We start from the raw sequence: 26,549 nt of genomic DNA on the forward strand, positions 1-26,549 counted from the left end.
TTATAATGATGTCAGAATTTGTTTAAATTTTGTTTTTTTGATTAAATCAACAATATCTTTGACAATTTAGATTTTTGGTACGATTTGATAGTTTGGCGACTGCCCTTGATATACTGAAAATTTATCAGGGTAGTGGTTGTATCTTACTAGGCAACCACTCGTTAATATAATCACAACGTTACGTATCCGTACATAATTGTTACGTTATTCTATTGTCTTCAAGTAATTATGTATTATATTTATTCTGCAGATAAATTTTCATATGGATGGTAAATATATATGCATGGTCTGTGGTTGTGGTCATTCTACAAAGGAAAGCTTAAAACGACATTTCCAGTCATCACATATGCAGAGACGATTTCCATGTCAGTTTTGTGAGAAGGAATTTACAAGGAAATTAAATTTAAAACACCATACTGATAAATACCATTCACCTGTCATCCAGTAATGTAATTTGCTCTTTAATATTTTTGTGTGTGATTATTAGCCAATTTTGGAATGTTGGACTGTAAAATTTGTTATCTGTCTTGTTATATCGTTCCGCGCTGTAATTGTTATCTGTCAATAAATATTGATTTTTATCTGTATGTTAATGTTTTGGCATTTATGTTTAATGATGATTTTTTCAAATATAAACAGTAGGCCTATAAGTTATCTGTTTATGATACTACTATTGAGTTGCTATTTGGGTATAAAATGTCATCTGTTTACTATTATCTTTCTCGGTTATTGTAGTATTGGTTGTTAAATATCGACTAATATTTGAGGTTACATGGATACTGTTATCCGTTTGCATTATTGAATATTTCTGCTATCTGTGTACATCTTTTAGGTTTTAATGATATAATTTTATATATTGATATCTGAATAATGTTTGTATTTTGTAGATTAACCAGAAGTCAGTTTGGAGGTGTGAACTGTGTGAAATGTTTATCAAACCAAAGGTGGTCTCACAGAGCACGTAAAACATACATACTGTTCCTGTTTGTCCGGTCTGTTGACACACAATTTCCCGTAAACATCGCCTCGTAAATCACATCAAAAAATACTACAGTCAAGTTGTAGCTAACATTATCAACTAATCGTTTAATAATATTGTACAGCCAATAGAGAAATAGCTCCTATTGCAATTTCCAAAAAATGTCCTTTTATAATATACGTTATCAACCTACGTCTTGTCCCATAAAAAGCTCTATAAGCTGTGATGTTTTAGTCTCTACAGGTCGCAGGATACATCCATTCCCCCTTTAATGCAAGAGGTTGTAGTGTATTCTAAATTTCTATAAGTCTGTGGTTCTTCCAAGTCCATTTAAAATAAACATAACGTTTTATGAATAAATCATTTGCCACAAATTAATAAGGTTTCTCTCCCGTCAGTTACTATAGAATACTGATATTAAATGATTTACCTCAAACATCACTTTAATAACGTTTCTCTTGCCAGTAATGTACTGTAGGATCATTGTTCTGACATTAAATGATTTACCTCAAACATCATTATGATAAGGTTTCTCTCTTCGACTCTTATCAGTAACTTGCCGTGTAATGTATAATCAATATACTGATATTAAATGATTTACCACAAGCATCATAATGATAAAGTTTCTCTCCTGTCAGTAACTTGCCATGTACTGTAGAATCGTTATACTGATATTAAATGATTTACCACAAGCATCATAATGATAAGGTTTCTCTCCTGTCAGTAACTTGCCGATTACTGTAGAATCATTATACTGATATTCAATGATTTACCACTAACATCACAATGATAAGGTTTCTCTCCTGTTAGTAACTTGGTGAGTATTATACAATCATTATACTGATATTAAATAATCACAATTATAAGGTTTCTCTCCTGTCAGTAACTTGCCATGTACTGTAGAATCATTATACTGATGTTAAATGATTTACCACTAACATCACAATGATAAGGTTTCTCTCCTGTTAGTAACTTGCCATGTACTGTAGAATCATTATACTGATATTAAATGATTTACCACAAGCATCACATGATAAGGTTTCTTTCCTGTCAGTAACTTGCCGATTACTGTAGAATCATTATACTGATATTAAATGATTTACCACAAGCATCACAGTGATAAGGTTTCTTTCCTGTCAGTAACTTGCCGATTACTGTAGAATCATTATACTGATATTAAATGATTTACCACAAGCATCACAGTGATAAGGTTTCTCTCCTGTCAGTAACTTGCCGATTACTGTAGAATCATTATACTGATATTAAATGATTTACCACTAACATCACAATGATAAGGTTTCTCTGCTGTCAGTAACTTGGTGAGTATTATACAATCATTATACTGATATTAAATAATCAATTATAAGGTTTCTCTCCTGTTAGTAACTTGCCGATTACTGTAGAATCATTATACTGATAATAAATGATTTACCACTAACATCACAATGATAAGGTTTCTCTCCTGTCAGTAACTTGCCGATTACTGTAGAATCATTATACTGATATTAAATGATTTACCACTAACATCACAATGATAAGGTTTCTCTGCTGTCAGTAACTTGGTGAGTATTATACAATCATTATACTGATATTAAATAATCAATTATAAGGTTTCTCTCCTGTTAGTAACTTGCCGATTACTGTAGAATCATTATACTGATAATAAATGATTTACCACTAACATCACAATGATAAGGTTTCTCTCCTGTCAGTAACTTGCCGATTACTGTAGAATCATTATACTGATATTAAATGATTTACCTCAAACATCACAATGATAAGGTTTCTCTCCTGTTAGTAACTTGCCATGTACTGTAGAATCATTATACTGATATTAAATGATTTACCACTAACATCACAATAAGGTTTCACTCCTGTCAGTAACGTGACATGTACTGTAGATTCATTATACTGATATTCAATTATTTATCACAATCCCCATTTGTTTCATCTTCGTATAGACACTATAATTATACTAATATATCGTGTGGGACCCAGTCTACATTTTTACGAAGATTAAGCTTTTGATGGTAACACTTTATTTAAATAGTAACAATAGCACTGAATATATACCGTAACAAAACAATATTATCTACATTGTGAATACATATACGGGTAAGTAAACATAGGATATGGCATGTAACCTGGAAAATGTGGCATTGGTGGCATCATAGGTGGTTGTCCTGGTGTTGGTAGTAACATAGCCGGTGATGGTTGTGAGCTATTTGGTGATATGGATTTCGTGGGTTGATTAATAGATCCCGACTCTGACTTAATTGAATGCACTGATGTTGGTGGTGACGATGGCTTAGATAGTAGGTCAGCTGTTGGTGAACGTGTAATTGGTGACGGTAAGGATGATTGAAGAATCTTTGTGGCAAAAACTGTCTGACCCCCAACTCTTTTTCTGCTTCTGGCTCTCTTATTTTGAAACCAGACCTGGAAAATTAACAAGATGATATAAATAAATTTACAAGAAAAAAAATATGACACGGGTTAACTAAGCTGTAACCATTTTGTGTTCACATGGTCCATAATTTTGTTTTTCTTATATTGTAGCTTACTTGAGTATTATAGATCCAGCTTACCTTAATGGATTTCATGGCGATGCCCAGCTCTTTTTCTAATCTCTCGAAGTTTTCTGGATCGGGATACGCCTTAAAGCTAAACATACGCTCTAACACTTCAATCTGTTTTCTGGAATAGTTGGTTCTGTTACCTCTAGATTCTGGGCTATTGTTTAAAGATTTTGAATTTAAATTGGAATCTTCTTTGATGGGAGATAACTTAGTATTAACTAATGTCGTCTTCGATTCTGTAGTTGGGTACGCGATTTTTGGTTGTGATGTCACTCCACCAGTTATTGAAGGTGGCATCATATGTGGAAGCATGGGATAATGCATGGGTATACCGCACATTGTCATGCTAGATGGGTTGGAAGCATAGTATGGATCGACTTGGTAGGCGTTCCATGGATTATAATACATAGCTACGGGATAAGGATAACAAGGATTTTCCGGAGTTGGTGGTGGTGACGATCCTGTGGAGCTGGAAGGACTTGATTGTGGAGTACTGCTAGTAGCCTGGAATGCATAAAGGTACGTAATTACATAATTGTTCCAAAATATATTGGCATCGATAAAGATATATCTGCGTAGTATTGGGATTATTTTAACCATGAGTATTCTTGACAGCACGGTTGGTAATTTGGTAGATGACCATATATAGTCCGCTTCCAGATGAAGCCGAGGAGACTATTTGACTGCTAAGAACATATTACATTTATTTGAAAAGAGAATTTTATGTTGAACTCACCATGTTAAAATGCTGTTCGATGTGTGAATGGTACATCAAAAGTACAACCGTATTTATTACGAACCACTTGATTGACAACGTGAGTGATGTCACTCAAATCAATCAAGAAATTAAAAGAATGAAGCAATCAGGGATCAAAGATTAAACGTAATAATCTACTAATTAGCCATTAAAATGAGAAAGACTCATTATGTCATTATGATCTATGTTAAGTTTTTTGTGATCTAACCATGTTTTGACAAAGGTTTTTTTTGAATCTATGTCAATATTTCTTTGTTGTCAATTAAATTTTACTCTGTAACCAATCAATAAATTACATTTAACAATCTCCGTAATACTTGAACCAAACGCTTTTCATCATGCTATACAACAAAGAAAAAACAATCTCTCTCTATATTTTACCAATATACAACCCTTGATTTTGATCATAATCACAATTAAATTTTATCGCATTTAAGGCATATCAAATGGAGTTCCAACTGATAAATGATTAGAACAGATAAATATGTTTCCTTTGTGTTTGTCCTTACTTTTTGAGTATACTTCACTCATCATCTACGACCTGACCAAATTATTCTGAAATAAGTGTCCATTTTTTAGAATTTTTGCCCCTTTCGTTTATGCTGACCAATCCAAAACGCTTTTTAAAAGTTGGCTGACTATATGACTGTCGTATTAAACAAGGAATATACCAGAATTCCGCACACGTAGTCATTTCTTGGAACAGAACAGTTGATTGGTCGATTGGTTGATTTAAAGTGACACAGTCAATGTACCGAAAAGTGAAAAGCATAATAAGAAACCTCTTTATGTTACTGTTAATGTATTTCAATCAGATTGAATATTAATAGCAATCTTCCCTAATATAATTTCAAATTCGCAGAAACCTGTACATTCTCAGTTCCATTTTATCATCGTCTTTTCTTAAATGATTGCACTACCAGTTGATGTTATATATACTATAATTTGAGTTTGCTAAACAAAGCTGACTAATAGTAATATCATAAGGCCACAGCAGCAACACCATATGTCGTTGGGATTTAAGCCTACTAAACATAGTTTTGACTCATTTTCCATCAACAAAACACAAATACCGTCTTAAAGACAGTGGTATTTCTAATTTGTTTATTGCTAGATTGAAATTAATACCACTGACATGATTCCTTATTTCTCTTCTACACAGACATTTTAAGCTGAGAATGTCACTTTGATTTTGTTGAAGTCTTTGATACAGTTCCACACCCTTGTTTCTACGTCGCTGTGGTGTTTCCTTTGGCTCTATCACATTGAATCCAATTGCCATAAGACGTTTTGCTAATTCCCTTCTGGTCCGTGAATGAAAATCCGATCCTGATGCCACAGCTAAAAGTTTTTCGAGAGGCGTTTGTCCAAGATTATTGAGCGCATTCATATTTGCACCATATCCGAGTAGAGGTATTATATTGTCTTCACAGCATCTGTTACAAGCGTTATGAAGAGGAGTGTCGCCCAATATGTTGTCCTGAACATTGACGTCACATCCCGTTCTAGACAGTTTCTCAATTGCCTTGACACTTTGTATCGCAGCAACATGAAGTGGGTGTTTTCCATTATGTGATAATTGATTTGGATCTACTCCTTCCCTTAACAAATAATCAAATATTTCTTCATTGGTGTTCTGGAAGTGAGAATATAACTAAATGATAAGAGTTCATGTCATGCTACCGACTCGTGTATTGGGATATAATATTGTCAGAAAGACAACTAGATTTAGGACTGTAGAGACTACAGGATTATTTATTAATTGAGTCTATCAGCACTACGATGAATTGAAACGGAAGCTCGAATGCAGAAGCTGATGTTTTCCAGAATGGATGGTCAAATCGTTTTTCTGACCAGTTCAGGTCTTATTTAACAGAAAGTAAGGCATGACCAAGATATAATACAGCTTTCAGACAACAAAATAAAAGTCTATGGTTAGCCAACATGCTCCAAAAATATGCCTCTCGGGTTTTGAAGGGCTTTTAAATTGAAATGAAGATGTCTCTATATAATGGAATAACTTATAATATTTATAGTGTGGTCCTGGGAATCTAACGAGATCCAACAAGAATGAACAGAATTAAACTCACCACCGATTCCTCTGCCATTATGGTTGAGAACAACAAATTTTCCCCTCGAACATTTACAGCTTTGATATCATCGTATTTTGCCAACACCTTGATTAGATCTAAATCTCGAGACTTGGTAGCTATTTCCAACAAACTTAACTTGTTCACACTTATGGTCACATCAGCTCCTCGACCGAGCAACGTTTCGACCATATCACAACGACCGTTTTCAACGGCAAGTCGCAGAATGTCATCGATATTACTGCGATTCCGATGATCTTTGGAATGTAAAAAAGAGTCTTCGCAGTTACACAGAAGTCGGAAAAAAACCTCACGTTCTCCAAGAATCACACATTCTTTCAAATGTCCATGGATGTCATTAGGATCGAGTTCAGTGCTGTGTTTTGGCCAAGGTTTCTTTGCAGAGTGTTTCTGAAAACTAGTTGGTATAGGCCTATGAGTATATTTGTTTGGTATCCGCTCTTCTGTATTTCTTGACAATTTGATGACATCCATTGGACTGAAATCTAAAATTCAAAATAACAGTTACAACAAGGGCAGACACTCCAACTTTCCGGATCACTGTGATGTAATGAGAATTTAACAAAGCGTTATATCTAGTTAAGGCAGCCAATATTTGTAACCTACTTATTCCAGTCGCCATTTTGTATTCCAATATCAAGAAAGATAGTTATTCTATGTATTGATTATAGTAGAGATGTAGATGTAAATGTATTATTGATATTAAGTCTTCTCCCTTCACATTATACAATAAGTCTTAAGTTCTATTGTAGGCAGTATCAGAATCAATATGTTAACTGCAAATCAAATGTTATTTATATCAGACACATGCAAGCCGATATTCTCTCTGCCAGAAGTTTGTAATACACCATTCTCCCAGTTACTGAACTGTTACTCGGAAAGACAGCAACGGTATCGAAAGTCCTTCCATCATTAGCAGATTATAGATATTTCGTAGTTGGAGCATCTAGAAAGTCTCTCACATTAGTCCTCGTATGATAATTATGAATTTTTGGTACTAAAGATTCGTTTTTTATATAGCCTTACTTTTTGTCAGTTTAACGACGGTCTATTTCCTCTTATAAACCTATTTACTATGAACATTGGTCGTGCATTTAAATTAAATTGAACTTTATCAAAGATCAGTAGACAAAACTAATCGGAGATTAATTCAGAGACAGGAAAAGCAACAGATAACGAAAAGGACGGTCCCTTTGAGGCATGAATATTTCTATATATGCTAAAAGGGAATACATGAATGTATATGAATACTTCAAATCAATCAGTTCAGATCGAGAATATCCAGGGCGAATGTCGGTTGATACAGTTCAAATCGGGGTACATGGGATAAACGTTTAGTCGAAATCTATTTTTCGGAATACAATAGTTAAATAATAAAATTCTAATATATACCAAAAATTGTGAAGAACTGTTAAACGTGAACAGAGGAGGGCCTGTGCTTTAATTGAACTTTTAACAATAAGCATCGGACATCACGAACAGAGGAAATTTTATCACTTTACGGACATATCAGTTTCATCTAGTTTAATTTTTAATACAATAACATTTATAGTTATATTTCATTCTATCGCACGTAAAATTAATTATATATAGATAAATTGTTTTGTGAAGTTGTATGGGCTTGTTCATCCATATATAATTCACAAGTCCTTACAGTTTCTAATAGACATTTTTATACCAGTCATTGACGTCAAAATTATTCCGACTTAAAGTCATCAAGCTTGATCATTCCGTTTGCAAATCAATAATTTTGTTCCTTGAATAAAATATTACTAATAGAACCAGCAACTGCAAAACACATTGTTTTCTGGAGTAACAAATAAAAACCCTATAAACCTTTGTTTTCAAATGTTTGAAACATTGATTTCAAGATACAACACAAATTAAGCAGAAAGATATCCTTCAGATAGTAATCATTGCTTCGGAAAGGAAATTGCCAGCCACCCTCATGGAGTCCGCTTTAGATCCAAAAGAAAAAAATAAATGTTAAGAAATAAACATACAGTAAGCACCTTACCTGTTTGAATGCACGATATGAAATAAACATGCATATTAGAGACTATTGTACAAATTCTCTTTTCAAACTAATGGTTATGACTTTCACCAGTATTATTAGCTATAGTAATTAACAATGGGTACTCTGACACGACAATGATTCATTTTAGGCTTAATTCATCGCACGATTTGACCCTTTTTTTGTACAGCCCACCCCTAGAATGAGGTTATACATATATTTCAATCTTATCAAATGATATAAATATATATAAATTTATTCGGGTGACATGGGGATTTTAGGTTCAATAGAAATTAGTAAGACATGGATTAAAGTAGATTTTGGAGTGTCTGGTGAAGTGTGTAGGCGCTTGAATTGAACAGTACAATGCCAGTAGACATAGGACTGTGTTCTCATACCAATTGTCATATATCAATTATACTTATACTCATGACTATATTATTCTATTGATGTGTAGCTACCCACACTGAACTATTACTAGTCCCTCATTGATTGCTGTAGGAAACCTCAATGAAAGGGTATTTTAATTGCACCTCGTTGAAGTGGTATTTTGGAGACACCCCAGTCTTAATGAAGTAGTAGTTGAAGGACGCCTCATTGTAGGGACTGGTGAGGGATCTCATTGAAGGTATAGCTAAAGGACGCACCATTGAAGTGGTAGATGATGGGCAATGCATTGGAGTGGTATTTGAAGAACATTTAAATATAGTCGAGGGACACCACTTTGAAGGGGTATTTAAAGGACACGTTATTGAAGGGGTATTTGAAGAACACCATATTGAAGGGGTAGTTGATGAACACCATATTGAAGGGATAGTTGATGAACACCATATTGAAGGGATAGTTGATGAACACCATATTGAAGAGATAGTTGATGAACACCTCATTGAAGGGATAGTTGATTAACACCATATTGAAGGGATAGTTGATTAACACCTCATTGAAGGGATAGTTGATGAACACCATATGGAAGGGATAGTTGAAGGACACCTCATTGAAGGGGTAGTTGATGAACACCATATTGAAGGGATAGTTGATGAACACCATATTGAAGGGATAGTTGATGAACACCATATTAAAGGGATAGTTGATTAACACCTCATTGAATGGATAGTTGATGAACACTATATTGAAGGGATAGTTGAAGGACACCTCATTGAAGGGGTAGTTGATGAACACCATATTGAAGGGATAGTTGATGAACACCATATTGAAGGGATAGTTGATGAAGACCATATGAAGGGGTAGTTGAAGGACACCTCATTGAAGGCGTAGTTGATGAACACCATATTGAAGAGATAGTTGATTAACACCTCATTGAAGGGATAGTTGATTAACACCATATTGAAGGGATAGTTGATGAACACCATATTGAAGGGGTAGTTGATGAACACCATATTGAAGGGATAGTTGATTAACACCATATTGAAGGGATAGTTGATGAACACCATATTGAAGGGGTATTTGATGAACACCATATTGAAGGGATAGTTGATTAACACCTCATTGAAGGGATAGTTAAAGGACACCTCATTGAAGGGGTAGTTGATGAACACCATATTGAAGAGATAGTTGATGAACACCATATTGAAGGGATAGTTCATGAACACCTCATTGAAGAGGTAGTTGATGAACACCATATTGAAGGGGTAGTTGATGAACACAATATTGAAGGGATAGTTGATGAACACCTCATTGAAGAGGTAGTTGATAAACACCATATTGAAGGAATAGTTGATGAACACCATATTGAAGGTATAGTTGAAGGACACCTCATTGAATGAAGAATATACCTTTAAAGTGGTAGTTGGAGGACATCTCATTGGAAGGGAGGAGAAACATCATTGTAGGGAACTTTAAAACATTGCTGACTTCTGTTACCACTTGTCAACTGACGTAACAGAAAATAACTCTATAAATCCTACTGAGCACCTGCATAATACACCTGGTAGTATAAATTATATTGCATGTTTTATAAATAATATTTAAGTGTTACTTCAAATAGACTTAGGCCTTTCAACAGCTCATAATTCACACTTATACCTTTACTGTATTTTTTCCTTATTGATAATAGGATCAAGTTCAACAATGCAGAGGCTCAACTGCCACAGGTGCTGGTTGAACCAAGTCCACGGTCCCCCCACACCTACGGCAATATACAAAGGTGCGAACTAGCATTAACTACAGACTGGAAATCTTACACCGCATTTACACCTGCAACTATTTACTGAAGTACAATTATAGTATATTTGATTTTCTAGTGTGTTTTTACTCAAAATCTAGCTGGAATTTTGCTGTCACACAACAACGGAAGTTGGACCCTTAACTGTCTCTTACCTACAACATTTATTTCGTTTGTTCTTTATGAGTACATATACGGAACAGTTCAAAATTCTTACCCAGCTGTCGAGTTGATATTGTTATCCAAAGCCATCATGCCACACAGTAAATCTACTAATCTCTTCAATTGTTGACCATTATACTGACTTTATGACTAGAAAGTTACGATGATTATCAGTTAATACTTTAAGTCTATATACTCAATAAGTATTATTTTATATAACAATTATTTCTATACTGAATTATATACCAATATAATAATCTTATAATATCATATGACATAGGTCTAGGTTATAAAATGATAGGATAATACATTATTAACTGACATGGAAGTATCATCTCGTTCAAACAGTACAATGGACTGAGAATACCATGTGCTACAGACTGTAATAATGGTTATTCATTACTCTGAACAACCACATGAGGCAATACAGTCATGTTATTTTTAAGAATAATATATTTTTCAGTTATTTTGAATGCAAATCTTAAGACGTTGCATGACTTTGTAAAGGTTCCTTTAATGTAATTCAAGGTTTTATGACAATTTGGCACATATCCCAATCTTATTGTCATGACATGTCATTTATACAATGATAGAGCAGGGTTGGGTGTGTTTTAAAACATACCAATATTCATGAATGTACTCTCAAGAAATTCATTTCAAATGCACATTCAAAATATTATACAGCAGAAATGAATGGACTTCCTTTTCTTCTGCACCTAATTGGGCTAATGAAGACAGGCAACGTCAGTGTGCAATGAGGGTACTTTTGCTAGGACAGTGGCATTAGCCTACTTTTGATTTCCAACTGTTGAGGAAACGTGCACAGCCTGTAGCACACTGAGCCTCTTGTTTCATACCATCATAACAACTAGATCTGACACTGGCATTATATTATACAGCAGAGGATCTAAATGTTAAAGATATTTTCATTCACAACTTTTATAGATATAGGCTGAAGTATGAGAAATATAACTGGGTGTACAATGTATATGAATATGATCACCCCTGAAAAAAAGACATTCCCCTCCCCTCCTCTCAATCAAGTCCTAGTCACCCAGAGCTCTTTTCAAATCAATTAATTGACAACAGATTATCCATATTTACAAACATGTGAATAAAAAAGATATGATAAAGAATTATTTATTGTGCATAAACCTCAAATAATAGAGATCTAATAGATAAAACATATTGCACACTATACAATATATATTTACAATAAATAACTTACACAACTGAATACATCTTATTATATATAAAGCTAACTTACATTACTGTTATAAACATCAAATTTAACATATACATTTTCTTTAAAGGCTTGTAAAAAGGTTTCTTCAATATTTTTATGTATATTGGGGACACTGATAGCTTCAATTTGCACCATTCCAATTTTTACTAAGACGTCTGTGGTTCCTGCAATTCCACTTAAACTAAGTGACATCACTTGTCACAAAATATTTTAATAGTAACATCCTCTTTACAATCACTTTAATGTGTGTAAATGGAGTTCTGACTCTTATTTACATCCTTTCTCCATTTACAATACATAACAATATATGATATTTGGCAAATGTCCGGTTGGCTAATACCTTACAAGAGGTTATTTCAAACCATCATACAATATACTTGTATAGTATATACTTACTAAATTAAAACTAAAATTTGGCAAAAGTAAATGTAAACTATACATTGTATTTTTCTCTTTAAATATGAACAAGACCAATTTCACTAAAATAAATCTCTGAAATATGATATCAAATTTTACTGTAGCAATGCTTGATGGAAGATTTCTGAAAGTAATTTATTATTTATCTATTTTGTAACACTATGCTTATCTCTTTCCTAGAACTGTCATCTTTCTTAATCTTGACAAAACAATAAATAACAATATCAACAAAAATATACATACTAATATAATAACAAAAAATCTTTAACAATCAGCAATTAGGATTCTTCAATGTGCTCTGAGATCAAGATTGTAATAAATCAATGATTTATTTTACACATAAACACTATCAATTGAAGAACAAATATCATTGAACTACAGATTGATTTGGTGATCATTATCACTTCTTCTACTCTTCATCAAACTTTTTTTGTTTAGAATTTAAACAGTTGCTTTCGTATAATTCAATATGATTTGTATTCATCCAGAAGTAACAGAATATATATGTTTGATAAATTTTTTGAACGCCTAAAAGTTTGTTCTGTTGTAGGCACAAAGCCATTACAAGTTTGAGAATGCACCTTGACAAAAGTTGCCAATGAAACAATTCAAAATAGTAGCACTAATTTGTTATGAACGTAATTCTAATAGAAGATTTATAAGATTATAATGACAACTAAGTTCAGTTCAAAATAAAAATAAAAGTGAAGAAAACAAAAAAAAACAAGGAATGTTATAAAAAAGAATGTTAAGATTTATACCAGTATATTTAATGCTCAGAAAGCATTTTATACCCATTATCATCAATTACATTAATGATATATTCCATTCAAAACATAGATGATTGTGATACCAACATATAAAACTTAGCATAGTTACTGAATTTCATTATTTATGACAACAACAAAAATGCATAACAATAATATAGATGTGGAGACATATACAATATAATTCATATCAATATTCAATATCTAAAGAATATGTATGTATCAACCATGTCATCAACACTTTGTAACAATTCTTAAGGCTTTTCAAGGACAACAAAGGACACTACCAGTTTTTTTTTTTTGTTTTTTTTATAGATTTCAGCTTTATCACATATAATGTATATACATACACTTGTTGACAAATGAAACATAGCGTGTCGAAATAGAAATGTGTATGTTATGAGTTGGTAAAAATTTGTATTATCATAATGGTGTAGGACTACCATAGTGAAATATGTATGATCATAATGATGATGTTCATGTGAAATACATGTATGTATTATCATAATCATGTTTCATAGAGAAATATGTATCATTATAATGATGCACATATGAAATACATGTATGTATTATCATAATCATGTTTCATAGTGAAATATGTATCATTATGATGATGCACATATGAAATACATGTATGTATTATCATAATCATGTTTCATAGTTAAATATGTATCATCATGATGATGCACATATGAAATACATGTATGTATTATCATAATCATGTTTCATAGTGAAATATGTATCATCATAATGATGCACATGTGAAATACATGTATGTATTATCATAATCATGTTTCATAGTGAAATATGATGTACTCTAGTGAAAGTTGTATGATCATAATAATGCACATGTACTTCAAGGTACTATACTATGATTAAAATGATGTACTACAATAATTTACAATAGTGAGCTACAGAATTTAAGCCATGGATGTGATTTCATGCAATAATTTGATCAATTTTGTGAAAGAACTTTGTATTTGAAAATGATATTTGAAATAAACAATGTTAAATAATATATTAATCAAGAAATATAATGAATATAATTTATCAAGAATATAATTTCAAGAATCAATTTAGATTCCATTATTTACCATTTATAAGCCAAATTTCCAAGAATGCATTCCAATGATATTGAAACTTTCATAATTTGAAGCAACACTGCATATATATATATCACATATACAGATTAATACATGTGTACATTAATAGTCGGCATCACTTCTGCAATATTGGTTATTAAGCGTTAGTTTGATTTACAATTATTATACACAATCATAAGAATCATTCGTGTTCTTGAATCCAGTACGATTCATAAGCAACTTAAACTGTCAAGATATTTCAATCAAGTATGATCTAGTATAAAATCAACTCGATTTGATTTGTTTCATCAATCAATATGATTAAGTACCAAACAATTTATTATGATTCAACAAATAAAATATGATTTGTATGCATGATCATATACAAAAATCAGAAACAATTTTCAATGTATTGTATCACACCTAGACTGGAGATAAAGAATTCAGTAATGTTTGATATGGTGTATCTGGTTGGACCACAGACTGGAATGTGGATACAAATGCTCTTTTCTGGTTTTCATCTGTTAGCTGTTTATAAAAGTCTAAGGCTGCTAAACAGAAAAGACGTTTATCAACAACTTCCATTTTGCCCATTCTACCAACAACATGTGGAAATCTAAAACAACGTTAAGGATTCTAAAATATAGACAAGGTTTGAAAATAGCGTATGTCAGTTACTAATTGGCGAAGAACTTCCACTTTACCAAGTGAATATAAATGCATAGAGGGTTGGATGAGTCCTGAAATCTTCCAGACACAAAAACCAATGCTACATTGAGAAAGTTCATCCTTTCAATAAGCAATAGAATGTATAGAAGGAAAATTCCTGAATATTCATTCATTCCTGGTCATTTGAATGTTCAAAATTCAATGAATATTATAGCAAGATGGCATTATTTATATTTACAAGGATACAAAGCTTTGAGCCATGAATTAGTTGAAGCACTAATAAAGAAACTGGTAAGACTCCAGATAGCCATAGCTATTGGTGATCTCTGTGTAAAATTAGATAATGATAACATAACCCAATCTCTAACTAGATTCACCTCATTCTGTACATGGAGATTATTAAATACCTACAAATATAATTCAAATATATTATTAATAGCCATTTTCTTGCAAGTGTAATGTAGCTGGTTGAATGAGTTGATTGAAATGTTTTATCTAAGTAAGGGGTAATAAGTCCAATACCCTTCATTAGGTATAAATGACCACGGCAAATTTCATTAAAATAATTACTCCAGTTTCAAGAGAAAAAAATGGATCAAAAACAGGACTGATTATGTATATCTATATTTTTATATGTGCATATCAAAATTTAAGTTGGACTGATTGCTCTTTTTCTCAATTATACCTGAAAGACTACTCTAGCTATAAGCTGGGGGTAAGGTTGTTGACTAGATAAGAATTCACCAATAACTTTATTCATGATATCTTGTGGAGGAAAGAAATCAGACAGGAATGGTGGAAGTAATCTAGTAATAACTCTAGCTTCATATGGATAACCTTTACGTATTCTGAAATACAGATATTATTAAAACATGACAATAGTTAACAACTCTGATTTATTTCAATGATTTCTATTGGATATTTAATTACATTTTTTTTTACTTATTGGTGGCTCCTCTGCAAGGAATGCAAACTTGACAAAACTCATGAATTACCAGTATAGTGTAATATGTTGGTCCTAAAATATCAAAATATTCTCCCCAAATGATAAAACAACATAATATAATATAGGCATGTATGTTTTCAAATATTAAGGCGAGTTAAAACTTATCTATCAGTTAGACAAATGTGTTTCAGATAGGAAAAAAAACATGTCAAACATGACCTACCTATCAAAAAGAACTGTAACTCTTTCCATAGCTAATATTAATGATTCAGGATCTTGATAAATAACATCTAATGAAGATACTGTAAATGATGGCTCCATATCTCTTGGTCTAGGACTATACTGATCAACACTTTTACCTAAATAATAAATCAAAAATTTGTTTAAAAAGTGCATAATATACTTTTCAATGGAATGAGCCTAAGTCTTGCCAGAATAATAACATGCACTATAATCTAATATTGATACTGTTAAATCTTTCTGATAAAAAAATGAAAAACTGTAATTTATTAAAGTAATATAATCAACATCATCAAATTTTCTTAAAATCTTACATTACCTGAATACATACAAGTAAACATTAATCCTAATGCTGCCAAAGCTCTTTGTGGGCTTGGTAAACATAATCTGTAAAAATAAAACAAATACAAATTTAATGTAATCCAGACACAGGCTGGCATCAAGTTCTCTGGAAGAGAGCTTATAGAGTAATCATATGCCAAAGACAAGTATAAAGTCACAAAATCATTCTTGAAAAGACAAATTGTGTCACCAAAAAGTACTAATATGCTCAACACTACAATGTTTCCACTTAATTCAATAAACTACATTGCCTGTTCTTGCATAACAAATATAACATACATACCTATCAAGACTGAGTTTCACTATACTCTCAATATCAGTTTTAGATAAAACATCAGCTAATAATAATCTTTCTAAACCTTTCATTAATGTTAGAAATACAGAAGTTGATACACTGTCTTCATTATAAGATGCTGTACTAACTACCAACTAGAAATAATTAAATATTTCAAATTATCATATTATTATCAGATGTACTATACATCACTTCAAACTCTTCTTACAATGATCAACATAATCATTGCTATAATTGGTTTCAGTCCAGTAAGTTTTTGCATTCAGATCATTTTGTTATTATATGGGAAGTATAAAACAACTTTTGTTTCTACCTGCATTATTCTTGATGGAAAATCACCATCTTTAATATCTTCATGATAATTTTCTAGTATATAAAATGCTGTAGCCCACATTGTCAATAAAAACTGATCACTGGTAATATAAGCACTGAAATAAAAATTAATTGATATACAATTGCCTAATAAATTTACTTTGATACAGCTGATAAATGCCTAATAAGCTTACTTTGATACAGCTGATAAATGCCAAATGCCTAGTAAACTTACTTTGATACAGCTGATAAATGCCTAATAAGCTTACTTTGATACAGCTGATAAATGTCTAATAAGCTTACTTTGATAAAGCCTATAAATGCATAATAAACTTACTTTGATAAAGCTGATAAATGTCTAATAAACTTACTTTGATACAGCTGATAAATGTCTAATAAGCTTACTTTGATAAAGCCTATAAATACATAATAAACTTACTTTGATACAGCTGATAAATGTCTAATAAACTTACTTTGATACAGCTGATAAATGCCTAATAAACTTACTTTCATACAACCCATAAATGTCTCATAAACTTACTTTGATAAAGCTGATAAAGACAAATAAACTTACTTTGATACAGCTGATAAATGTCTAATAAACTTACTTTGATAAAGCCGATAAATGCCTAATAAACTTACTTTGATACAGCTGATAAATGTCTAATAAACTACTTTGATACAGCTGATAAATGTCTAATAAACTTCCTTTGATACAGCTGATAAATGTCTAATATACTTACTTTGATACAGCTGATAAATGCCCAATAAACTTACTTTGATACAGCTCATAAATGTCTAATAAGCTTACTTTGATAAAGCCGATGAATGACAAATAAACTTACTTTGATACAGCTGATAAATGTCTAATAAACTTACTTTGATACAGCTGATAAATGTCTAATAAACTTACTTTGATACAGCTGATAAATGCCTAATAAACTTACTTTGATAAAGCTGATGAAGACAAATAAACTTACCTTGATACAGCTGATAAATGTCTAATAAACTTACTTGGATAAAGCTGATAAATGCCTAATAAACTTACTTTGATAAAGCTCGATAAATGTCTAATAAGCTTACTTTGATAAAGCTGATAAAGACAAATAAACTTACTTTGATACAGCTGATAAATGTCTGGTTAAGAATTCAGTTATAATGGGTAGTAATGTTTTAGTAAGGTCTGAAGTACTAGTTTCTAGTATATATAATATACCATGAAGAGATGAAACTTTACTGGGTAGATGGGTTGATTTCAGTCCACTGTCTATTACTTTTATCAACCTTTCTGCTGTAGAGGAATCCTAAAATGCAAAAATTCATTCTTGGTTTTTCTATAAACCTCATTTCTTTAAAGCTGTTTTTCATCACAAGGCCAGACCAATTTATTTTCTTCTTTCATGGATCCTTCTATCTGAAGTTTTCAGAAATCAGAAAAATATACAGTTGATAACTAAAACTCCACTTACCACACCTATGACAGCTGAGGCTTTACAGATACCCACTATTAGATATTGTAATAATATTTCATCTTCTGATGGGTGTTGTTTATATAAATCTAGAAATGTATCTAACATCATTTCAAACTGTTCTCTTTCCATAAATAAATCAGACAGACTTAACATCTGAAAATAAATAAATGTGACCATCAAATTCAATTCTAAATTATTTTTACCAATTTACTGCAATTGGTTTATATGATTAAATTGGTTGAAAAGCACTGTTATAATTACAACACGTCACTAAATAATATCGAATGCATGAAAAATGCAAAGTAAAAATGAGTCTTTTTCCCTTTCATTTGGAAGCAATATGAAATGAAATGAATGGAGTTTTACATCCTTTTCTTCTGTACTTTATTGGGCTTATAAAGCCATGCAATTATCAATGAGAGAAATTTTACCAGAACTGTTGCATAAACCTACTCTTTGTTCGATTTTCAACTGTCGGGGGGATCTTTAAAATGACCTTTAGATTAGCAAGCAAGCATCTGACTCACTAAGCCTTTCGTTACTCCTCTATTGATTTATTATTTAGACATACTAATGATAAGCTTTTCTAATAACTTTACTTACTGATTTAACTACAGCATTTAATAACATGAGAGGTGGTTTATTAGAAGATTCTGTTGATAACCAAGGTCCATATAATTCAGATATAAATTGTAAACAGGAATTAATATCTAGACCATTAATAGACATAGATCTATCTTTACTCTCCATATTAGATAATGCTATATGTGGTTTCTTTAGATCGTGCTGTGGGCTCTCTGTAGAATCTGTTGTATCACTTTCAGAATGAGTTGTTTCTAAACTTCCAACTACAGACCAAATTCCTTCTAGTGATATCTATAATTAAATCACATATTCAATTAACATATAATTAACTGATTAATTAAAAAATGACACTAAAAACATAAGGAGTATAAGAAAAGCATACATTGTAGAAATATTTTATAAACAATAAGGCAGAAGTGAAGTATTACCATTCAATATCATGGTGTCTGCTTCATGCCAAATTTTTAATTTTAGAAGGGATTGGATGCACATTCTAAACAGTGACAGATATTTTTCCAGATTTACTCACAGGTATAAGAATCAACATTGTATTCACAATTACACGGTATCGCACTGAGTTTTTTTGCAGTCATTGTTTGACTTTATGCCAACTTATCTAAGAGTAGTGAGAAATAAAAAAGAAGAACCTACTTGTCCTAATGAAAAATCTTCTGAACCAATCCTCCTCTCTAGATTATCTTCAAATAAATCTTCACAGAAATATGAGTCTAAACGTCTTGTAGGTTTACTGTGGGTATGATGTGTTTGACTATCCGATTTATTACAACATAAACTATAGATTTCTTGTTCTATTAAACTTCTTATCATACCTAGTTTTTTACCACATCTATAATATTAATAATTACAATATAACTTGTTAATTCATATATTTTCATTTAACTATTTGTTTGTTTGACAAACTATTAAACTCTTGGCTTCTAAGCAGCAATAAACATGACAAATTGTTTAATTCTCATTTAAATTTTCACTAGTGTATCCATAACCAGAAACGCTCACTTCAGCAAGCAGTTGGGTCAGACAAGAATCATTTATTTTATTTTAAAGTACATGCAATCTAAACTTCATGAAAACAGCATATTCCTGGGCATATATGAGCATCCGTGGACTGACATTAGAATGAACAGTGAGGGTACATGAGCGGTCTTTGGCAGGATTTTTTTGTCGTTTATTATAGAGTCTTGAGTAAACTCATGCTTTCACGGCAAGATTATCGCGTCTCTGACATGATTTATAATATCAAACAAGTTTTTATTTTTCATCGTCTGCAAGACAGACCATCATTATCCTATCAGATTCATTTTCCTTTCAATCGCATGCTCCGCAATGGTGGAAAACGACCTACTGGAGATTATTGTCTCTTCTGGTGCCCGTGCCAGTCGGTGAAACTCTAAACAAGACAAAAATCTCTGACTAGGACCGTTCATGTGCCTTCACCTTAAATATGTCCATCATAAATCTTTAAATTAAAATACCTGGTATGTAAGAAAGCTAAGGGTTTATCTCGAGGACGGATTTCATACACACTATTAGAAGGGTTACCAGCTTGTGGTATCAATGTAGACTGTAATAATAATGATGTTATAGCTTTTACAGCTAATACCATTCCTTGTGTTCTTTCTATTTCTTCCTACAATTATAATAATTATAACACTTTTATTTCACTTTCTTTAGTGGACGAAAGTTTGAAGTTCACAGCTGATAATGCACACAGTGTTTCAATCCCAACTGATGAATAGACCTTCAATTCAACCAGGATCACTGTTTATGTAAGTGATGTAAATAAATTACCTCAGCTGACAGTTGATGTGTATCTGTTAATGTAACAGGATTTAATACACCTAATAAACTCATCCATGTTTCTTCAAACTGATGTCGACTTATCCAACCTAAAAATATACTATTTTGTTCAACAGTTTTATCATCATAAAGGTTACATCATCAAAATATATCGAGTGAAAAAAACTCTTAATTCTATAGAGAATATAGGATGAAAGATGATGAATGATGACTTATTTCAGTTTTGAAAATGAACTCATGGCACTTATTGCAAAATGAGAAAAGAAATGGCAGATGAGACCACCTCTCTGTATGATTGTATATAATATACCTACCTAATGTATTGATTCTAAATACAAACTCCTCTAATACATCTTTCTCTTGTAAATAATCAACTGGTACAGGAGGGAGATGTGTTTTTAAATTACCAGTAGGAGAGGGCGACCAACCTAACTTCCATACTAATGGTGGAACTCTGGCATACGAATTGACTAGTGGTAATCTGGCAAGACCTGCAAACAATTTACCATTAAAATAAAATACAGGGCTAGTCACCTAGGGGACTTGGAAGGTAATGAACCCTGGTCCTCAATGGTATATATATAATTAGCAAGCATCTCCCTGACTGAGCCAAGCTAGCCCCCTCTGGATTTTGCCAGATTGATGATTCAGATGTTCCAAATTAAAGCAACGCAACATTTACTAAGAACAACAATTTTTACAGATATAGACTTCTATTTGTTATTTTAAATTATTGAATCTTTTAAGCGTTTTCATTAACAAATATAGAGTAAAAACCAGTAAAATACCTGTAACAATATTTCTGATAGGTGAAGATAAGAACTCAGGTAATTTCTGTGTTTCTGATGATTTTGGACGTAATCTTGTTTTGAGACATTGTAGTAATTCTGAGATCTGATCACAAGATGTTATTAAATGTGAAGATTCTGAAATAATGAAATAAAATATCATAATTAGCAAATATGACAAGAATTTCTCGAGTCTCTCCGGATCAAGGTTTCAATAAACAAGTTTCTGAATATAACAATTGTACAGTATTAGATTGTTTATGAATGGATTGCCAATACAAAGACAGTATATACCCACCATCATCTTCCTGTTCATCTAGCCTATCTTTATTTGGTAATAAATATACCTTTTCACCAGGTAATACAACCACTGAAATTATCAAAATAAAAACAAATTCATACAAAAAAAACCTTGTTCATTAGATTAAAAACTTATAATAATAATCTATAATAATAGTCTATAATGGTTTATAAAAACACAAGCAACATGATGTAGTGTAAAAGGAGAATGTCCTGTCACCATCTAGCAAAATTTCCCACATAGCACACTGCAAGACAATGTCAATCTCTTTTAGCTCAATGAGGTACAGAAATGTATGAAGTAAACTTTCATTTCTTTTTATTTGATTCAGTTAGGACAGCTTCATTCTTATCTTTTAAAATAATACTATAAAATTATTGAGACATCTTTATACCAGGGGAGTTCATTAGTAGAATATTGTGTGTAGATTGAACACAAAGGTAAATTTAGTAACAAGTATATAAATACTTACAAGAAGATAAGAGTTGATAAACAGCAGATGTTATAGAACTAACATAAGTACTACTATCACTATGTCCTATTATATTAGTAAAATCTTTATTTTGTAATACTAATGCTACACATTCTAAACATGTCTGTAATTGTTCTGATGTAGGCATTTGATTATGGTGCAGTTGCCAACTGATCATCTGAAAAAATAAAATAAATCATTTCATACTTTAGCATAAATGAGACAAGTACTATTTAATGTAAGTTTCTCAAAAATAGCATTGAAGAAAACTCTTTTAGATAGTTACTTTTCACCAAGAACATCTTTAAGACGTTCCACAGTCAAAGCCATTTCTTAAAGCAAGGGTCAAAATTTTTAAATTGAAGAACATTTTTTCTCAGTTTCGCATTCATGAATATATTGTGACAAAGTGAAAAGAAAACGCATGATCTTATCATTATCCACAAATACACATCCTAACAAAGCTATTGTCAGTTTGTCACAGTTCAGACAGGGTGATATCCACATAGAAATTATGTGGCAGTTCTTACCTCTAAACATAGAACACAGAATCTACAGATATCAGAAACAGCTTCTTGAGGTACAGTAGCTGGCCATGGAAATCTTCTTATACATACTAAATACTGACACAGTGAGGTGGCCAGATCAAAATTCATATCAAACCATGTACAGTCAGTAAATAAATCTTCAATGCGATCGTAATATCGTAAGTTTTTAGACGTCTGTCTTCTACTATAGCTCAATAATTGGTGGGGGACAGGTAGATGATTTATAATATTATTAATATGACGAAACATAGTTAGCTGGGCAGCTTGAAACAGTTCATCTATAGTAGGTTCAGGTTTAAAACTAATTGGTAATGCTTCTTTATCTCTATTATATCTAACTATAGATCTATAGGCTCCTAATGCTATACATTCATCTAATATCTCTAAACAAAACTCCTGTAATGAAAATATCAACAAATATGTTGGGAAATTTTTGAATTAAAAAATGTTATGAACAGTTTGTTTAGGGATATAGTCGTCTGAATGTTTACTTCATCACCTTCTTAAGCTCAATTTCAGCTCTCTATAGTCTGTATCACTTTTCAAATAAAGATTTAATTAAGTTTCAATGAAAATGTTTTCAGGACATTTAGTTTTAATCAATATTTTGAGATCATTGGTAGTAACTTTCAATGATAATGTTTATAAAAAATTACATCTGGAATCACATCATAATTTTACCTTTGTCATGGTAATAGCAAGTACATCTGCATAGTCTAGTCTCTGTAGTAAGAAGGCACATTCTCTCACATTAGGATCTATAGAAAAACATTGATCCTTAACCACATCAGAATAAAAATCCTGAAAAAGAAAAGTCAGATTTAAATTTTTTTTTTAATTGTCATATTGTGGGCTGGATTAATCAAGAGTTACTTCTCTTTCAGTTACATATAGTAGCTTGCCCTTGCTGTCATGTGGCAAAATAATTGGAGAAATAACTGTAAATTTGAGTCATTTGCCATTTACTATGTATGAATAAAAAATACAAACCTTATCAATATTAATATCTGTAATATTAGTTGATGTAAATACTAGAGGATGAGTTCTTTCTGGTGAAAGATTTAATTCTTTTTCAGCATTAAATAATGTACGAAATTTAGATAACAAAGACGCTAACCGGGCATGTCTGAAATAGAACAAGTTTATTTATAATAAGCTAATTCTTTAAAAATCAAGTAATACATTATAATTGTTTATGAATGAAAATACAACACATTGCAAAAGACATGAACAATATTCTGAAAACCAAAATAGTACCTTACCGTTTAATCAAATTATTTGTTTTCATGAATTGCAAGAGTTTATCTAGGTCTTCAAGTGGCAACTGTTTCTTACTTTCCTGAAATTAAAATACTAGAAATCAAGATCTGTTAAGAATACAATTCTTCTTAATGAAATCCAGTTGTGACATAAACTGATTAATAAAGTATATATAAAGAGTTTGTTTGCCACCATTCTGTTTTATGTTCTTAATGTATTTAACTCCAAAATGGAGTATGACAAGAATGATCTTCTTTTTCAGTGCTTTTTTGAGAATCCATTTGTTGGTTTCGTAAAATTTCGAATTGTTAAAAACGCAGAGCAGTCTAATATTCACAAGGTTTATGGGTTAACATCATATGCTATCCATAGTCTGTTTCCAGCAGTTAAAATTTAATAAATAACCATCGCAGACGCAAGACATTACAACCATTTTAATGTAGGATGTGAGACTAGCAACCATTATTGAATTATTCTCAGAAGTATCTAGAATAACTTTCTTACCTCTTCTGATTCTATCAGTAACATCTCTACTCTTCTACAAGCTATAGTATCACACATTCTAGCTATAGATAGTTGATGTGTATTCAGAAACTTGTCTATTAATAATTGTAATAGTGAACCACTTTGACTCAGATGTATAGCTTCTAATGATTTCAATGTTTTTCTTATAAGAGATGGCTGAAATGAAATATAAATAGCCTCATGGTTTTATTATGTACAGTTGCTAAACGAAGCCTAGATTAAATAAGCTTTAACACAAAAAGAGATGTTGTAGGCCTTTATTTCCCAATGAATACAAATGTGGGTTTTGGTAGAAAAGGTCAAAAGCTAATCCTATAGTCTTTTAATTTAAACTTAAAAGTCACAAGAAAAAGATAGATATAATTATACATCATTCTCTGATGGATGATTTTCTTCAGAATAGAACTTAAAGAAATCAATAAATAAAATATCAAATAATTACATGAAGTACTTACTCTAGTAACATGATCACATCTAGAATTTATAGCTTGTACAAACATACTACTTGCTGCTGGGTTACGATGTATTGCACTAAAATAATCATATCAATATATATCAGTTTTAGCATACAATATAAGATATTTTGAAATATTGTTTTTCCGTTGATTTTTAAAAGATATATTAAGGACTAAAAGACAACTAAGAAAACAAGCTTTATTAAAATATCAAATCTAAAATATACATTGCTTTTGGCTAGGTGCAAAGATTTACACATGATAATACAATTTGACTAATGAACATATTTAGAACAGTTGAATCTACATGATTCAGTTTGTGATTAGAAGATAATATTACCTAATGAAATCTTGAACTGGTGATTCAGACGTTAATTCTATTAGATCACTAACATGATTTACTGTTAACCAGGTCATATGTTCAGCATTACTTAAATTCTCTACCTGAAATAAGTGAATATAAGTTTCCAACTTTGCACCGCAGAAAATACAATGATATAATTTTACCCTTAGACTACATTAAAGTTTGGCCATAATTGTCACATACTTTTAACATACACATCATAACAACAATGTATACTTACTACATAATCACAGTATAATATTAAACCACCTCTTCTTAATATTTCTAGATTACAACATTGTAATAATCTTCTAGATGATTCTAGATTTCCACTACTGTATCTCCTACAATATAGATTACATTATTTATATTAAAATTGCTGTGATGACATAAACAAAACAGTTTGTGGATCAGTTGAACACAGTCCAACAATGCCATAGGAATTTTTATATATATCATGAAAACATACTTCAGATCATATGAATATGATAGAGGCACTTTTTTCAGCCTAAATAAAACTCACTCAAGCACCAACTATAAGCAATATAACTTACCCTGGTGTTACTATATGATATTTTTGAGGTGTCTGTAAAATTTGGGTCCAAAGTTTTTGATTATCATAATTAAGTAATATCAATATATTACTCCAATGTAGGGCTAGTGTTGGCCATTTTGTACTGACACCTAATAAAAAGTTGTTGATTTCTTTAACACTATATAAACAACTTGGTCTATCACGATTTATTAACCTCATAGCAGCTGTAGCAACTCTCCTGTATGAGCCTGTAATTGATTAATAAAAGATAGCTTGCCAGGCAAGGTAACATACGCCCACTGGCAGCTGTCAGAAATGATTAAACAGTCTTCAGTGACTACAGGGTT

The 26,549-nt window shown here is 31.5% G+C and overlaps 4 protein-coding genes across 4 annotated transcripts in view; 1 reads left to right on the forward strand and 3 right to left on the reverse strand.

Moving 5' to 3' along the window:
• Positions 1-3,067: 3,067 nt before the first annotated feature.
• On the reverse strand, positions 3,068-4,297 carry LOTGIDRAFT_160791 (hypothetical protein; the record flags this gene model as incomplete). Its single annotated transcript, XM_009055981.1, has 3 exons — positions 3,068-3,418; positions 3,568-4,062; positions 4,295-4,297. The coding sequence occupies 3 exons, from the start codon at positions 4,295-4,297 to the stop codon at positions 3,068-3,070; spliced, it is 849 nt and encodes a 282-aa protein (XP_009054229.1).
• Positions 4,298-5,360: 1,063 nt separating this feature from the next.
• LOTGIDRAFT_160792 (hypothetical protein) lies at positions 5,361-7,048 on the reverse strand (the record flags this gene model as incomplete). Its single annotated transcript, XM_009055982.1, has 3 exons — positions 5,361-5,951; positions 6,406-6,911; positions 7,033-7,048. 3 exons carry the CDS (start codon positions 7,046-7,048, stop codon positions 5,361-5,363), a joined length of 1,113 nt encoding a protein of 370 aa, XP_009054230.1.
• Positions 7,049-9,163: 2,115 nt separating this feature from the next.
• On the forward strand, positions 9,164-10,224 carry LOTGIDRAFT_117458 (hypothetical protein; the record flags this gene model as incomplete). The annotated part of the gene is made up of 2 exons (XM_009055983.1): positions 9,164-9,337; positions 10,009-10,224. Coding segments are annotated over 2 exons (390 nt in total), but the record flags the coding sequence as incomplete, so codon positions are not given.
• Positions 10,225-15,189: 4,965 nt separating this feature from the next.
• LOTGIDRAFT_160793 (hypothetical protein) overlaps positions 15,190-26,549 on the reverse strand; it is a gene marked incomplete at both ends in the record, with an annotated part of 27,028 nt that continues 15,668 nt past the window's right edge. Inside the window, 27 exons of the mRNA XM_009055984.1 lie at positions 15,190-15,372; positions 15,651-15,813; positions 16,135-16,270; positions 16,471-16,538; positions 16,777-16,922; positions 17,102-17,216; positions 17,472-17,516; positions 17,980-18,057; positions 18,217-18,404; positions 18,570-18,725; positions 19,176-19,448; positions 19,809-20,004; positions 20,651-20,805; positions 20,967-21,064; positions 21,290-21,466; positions 21,764-21,901; positions 22,062-22,133; positions 22,537-22,714; positions 23,067-23,480; positions 23,766-23,885; positions 24,075-24,210; positions 24,347-24,423; positions 24,849-25,025; positions 25,325-25,400; positions 25,665-25,768; positions 25,909-26,011; positions 26,222-26,450. Of these exons, the coding sequence (XP_009054232.1) occupies positions 15,190-15,372; positions 15,651-15,813; positions 16,135-16,270; positions 16,471-16,538; positions 16,777-16,922; positions 17,102-17,216; positions 17,472-17,516; positions 17,980-18,057; positions 18,217-18,404; positions 18,570-18,725; positions 19,176-19,448; positions 19,809-20,004; positions 20,651-20,805; positions 20,967-21,064; positions 21,290-21,466; positions 21,764-21,901; positions 22,062-22,133; positions 22,537-22,714; positions 23,067-23,480; positions 23,766-23,885; positions 24,075-24,210; positions 24,347-24,423; positions 24,849-25,025; positions 25,325-25,400; positions 25,665-25,768; positions 25,909-26,011; positions 26,222-26,450 (4,001 nt within the window). The remainder of the gene's footprint in view (positions 15,373-15,650; positions 15,814-16,134; positions 16,271-16,470; positions 16,539-16,776; positions 16,923-17,101; positions 17,217-17,471; positions 17,517-17,979; positions 18,058-18,216; positions 18,405-18,569; positions 18,726-19,175; positions 19,449-19,808; positions 20,005-20,650; positions 20,806-20,966; positions 21,065-21,289; positions 21,467-21,763; positions 21,902-22,061; positions 22,134-22,536; positions 22,715-23,066; positions 23,481-23,765; positions 23,886-24,074; positions 24,211-24,346; positions 24,424-24,848; positions 25,026-25,324; positions 25,401-25,664; positions 25,769-25,908; positions 26,012-26,221; positions 26,451-26,549) is intronic.

Source organism: Lottia gigantea (assembly GCF_000327385.1).
Source record: "Lottia gigantea unplaced genomic scaffold LOTGIsca_26, whole genome shotgun sequence".
NCBI classification, from domain to species: domain Eukaryota; kingdom Metazoa; phylum Mollusca; class Gastropoda; family Lottiidae; genus Lottia; species Lottia gigantea.